The sequence below is a fragment of the Oreochromis aureus genome, linkage group 13, assembly GCF_013358895.1.
Source record: "Oreochromis aureus strain Israel breed Guangdong linkage group 13, ZZ_aureus, whole genome shotgun sequence".
Classification (NCBI taxonomy): domain Eukaryota; kingdom Metazoa; phylum Chordata; class Actinopteri; order Cichliformes; family Cichlidae; genus Oreochromis; species Oreochromis aureus.
The window spans coordinates 34,521,134-34,523,607 of record NC_052954.1 but is presented as its reverse complement, the minus strand read 5'-3'; the positions used below and the strand labels follow the sequence as shown (position 1 = coordinate 34,523,607).

Here is a 2,474-nt window from a genome sequence, read left to right as displayed (position 1 = left end):
TGTACACCTGAGCCATCCTTCAAATCCGGGGAAATGAAGGATGCATTTATCGGCCGCATTTGGAGCAGCCTTCATCATGTCGCTGTGACGTAATCGGCCTTCAAATGCAGCCTCTGAAGGATGGAGATCCTGATTTGGGACACTGCTTAAATCTGACTAAACAAGACCGGCGACTGACAAAATAAAGCAGGAAGTAATGCACACTGAGACACTGGTGACAAAGCTCTTTTAATTGACCCTGTTTATTAAAGCAGGACAAACAATATAATGATAATAATCATAAAACAATCAGACGGAAGAATTTGAATTTTCTGCTGAACATGAAGTGAAAGAAGATAAAACACAGCAAACATGATATGATGGAGTCATCTCAGGAGGCTGCAGGTGGAGGTTTGATGAGGCTGAAGGAGGTTTTCTATTTAAACAACCCGCCAACGATGTTCCCCAGACCTGAGAGAGAAACGAGAAATTTATATAAGACAAACACAAATGGAGCCGACGCGGGCTCGTCTCGGCCTAAAGCTGCAGTTCCTCTAACGTCCAGCAGAGGCAGCAGCGAGTCAGTTCCCACACTGACCTCTGTGGATAATTTCCTCTTTCATAACAGCTGTACAGGTTTGATTTTTGGATGATAACACGACAGGCTGCCATCAAATTCAAAATGAAATCATATCAAATTTAAATATTTGATCTATTTTCCATGTTGTAAATCAGCTTTCTGCTTTCATCCTGCACGATGCCAAGTCACATGTTTAAACACAAAATGTTTAAAAATGCTGCTCAATTAGACAGCGCTCACCTCCTCCACCTCCTCCACCTCCTCCTCCTCCCTGACCCTCGTTTTTGTTTCCACCGTCGAATGACAGCACGTCGTCGATATTTACTCCTCCTCCTCCTCCTCCTCCTCCTCCTTCCTTCTTCTTCTCACCCTCCTGGCCACCCTTCTGCCCCTTCTGCGCGTATGCATTCATGGCCTTCTTCACTCCACCCTCCACCACCTTACCTGCACAACAAACAGCGTTTAGGCATCCACACCTGAAGGGCTCTCACCATCACAGGTTGTATATATGTACTGATTATTACTGCTTATTTCTACTTTCAGTTTGAGCTATTTCATCTGTATTTGGCCATCTGTAACCACGTACCGACACAGCTCCACAGCCACAGACGGACGGTTTTAGGGACGAAACAGGAGCCAAGGCAGCTGAAAGGTGAACCGTGTCTGTGCGTGTAGTGCTGCTAGTTTGTGGTGACCCTACTTTTGGAGCCATGCTGAGCAGCTAGGTTGGAGCTGGTGGCCTCAGCTCGCTCTCTAAAGTTTCTGGCCTCACGTTAGCGTTGCTGTGGAAGGATACGCGTGGATCAGTTTCCCCTTTTTGTGTCTGCAGTACCTGATGGGCGGTGTGACTGTGCGTGAAATGGGCGTGTACCCGCTGTGCTTCGTGTCTGCTCCCTGCGCTTCAGCGGCTGAGTTTGCAGAACAGGCTGAACAACGACGGCCGAGTGCGATAATTACACTTACTTTGCATTGACGTTTCTATGACAACATGATTGTTTGCACTGTAAACAAGGCCACCCTCACTGACACGGCCGTGTGGAAAATTCCTGTCAGTTTCACGCAGGAATGTGGACGGACAAACCGACTCCACAAAAAAAGGGGAACTGCCGGTGTAGGTGTTGTAGGTGTTTGCATCGATATTGTTGCACACCTCGTCTTCTTAACAAAGTCTAAAAATGACGTTAAATATTTACATTTTGTTTCTGCAGACTGAAAATTAAATGACTGCTCATTCATAAAGTCTGTGATTTAGTATCAGATCAAACTCAGCCGTGCAGACAGTGTTATCGCTTCCTGATTGTGAGTCTGAAGTAAAGTGTGAGTGCTCAGTCAGCTGATCGCCACATTTGTAATGAAGAAAAGATGAAACACGAATGAAGAGATTCAACTAAACTGTTATAACCTAATTACAAATCTTTCATTTTAGCTTCATATTTTGAACCTTTTGAAGGAAACTCTCTGAGGTTTGAAGCTGTTGTAGACAGCAGAATAAAAACTTCTCTTCTTTGAAATAATATTTAAAGCTGATGAAATCTGAGAGATTTTTCTCAAACTCACCGGCTTGCTGTCCCACAGCACGCGCAATCCCGTCTGACATGACTGCTGCTGCCCGGAGTGTGTCTGTGGATGCTGAAGCGTCTGTCTTATACACGAGGGTGCGCTCGTCCCCTCAGGCGATGGGGTATGAGCGCCGCTCCCGCCCTGCTGAGGAATCAGGTGAGGCTGCCACGCAGGGCTAACCTGTCACACAGGTTTGAGGCCAGGCGGCAGCATCATTTATCTATTATCGTATTTATACAGTGACAGCTCACGACAACTGCTGTTGTTGTTAGTTACTTCAGACTTTTAATAAAAGACCTGCTCAAACAGGAACGGTAGTTTGAGAAGATGGCAGCACTGAGGTGAAATACACCTG

At 45.9% G+C, this 2,474-nt stretch overlaps 1 protein-coding gene across 2 annotated transcripts; it reads right to left on the bottom strand.

The window, feature by feature from the left end:
• Positions 1-209: 209 nt before the first annotated feature.
• Positions 210-2,266, bottom strand: LOC116330690 (putative glycine-rich cell wall structural protein 1). Of its 2 annotated transcripts, none has more exons than XM_031753108.2 (3): positions 2,117-2,266; positions 809-1,003; positions 210-450 (listed from the first exon to the last, which is right to left on the bottom strand). In XM_031753108.2, exons 1-3 carry the CDS (start codon positions 2,154-2,156, stop codon positions 416-418), a joined length of 270 nt encoding a protein of 89 aa, XP_031608968.1. In that variant the 5' UTR covers positions 2,157-2,266; the 3' UTR covers positions 210-415. The 2 variants fall into 2 exon arrangements, with proteins under 2 accessions (XP_031608968.1, XP_031608967.1); XM_031753107.2 differs by having other exon boundaries at positions 800-1,003; positions 2,117-2,265.
• Positions 2,267-2,474: the final 208 nt, after the last annotated feature.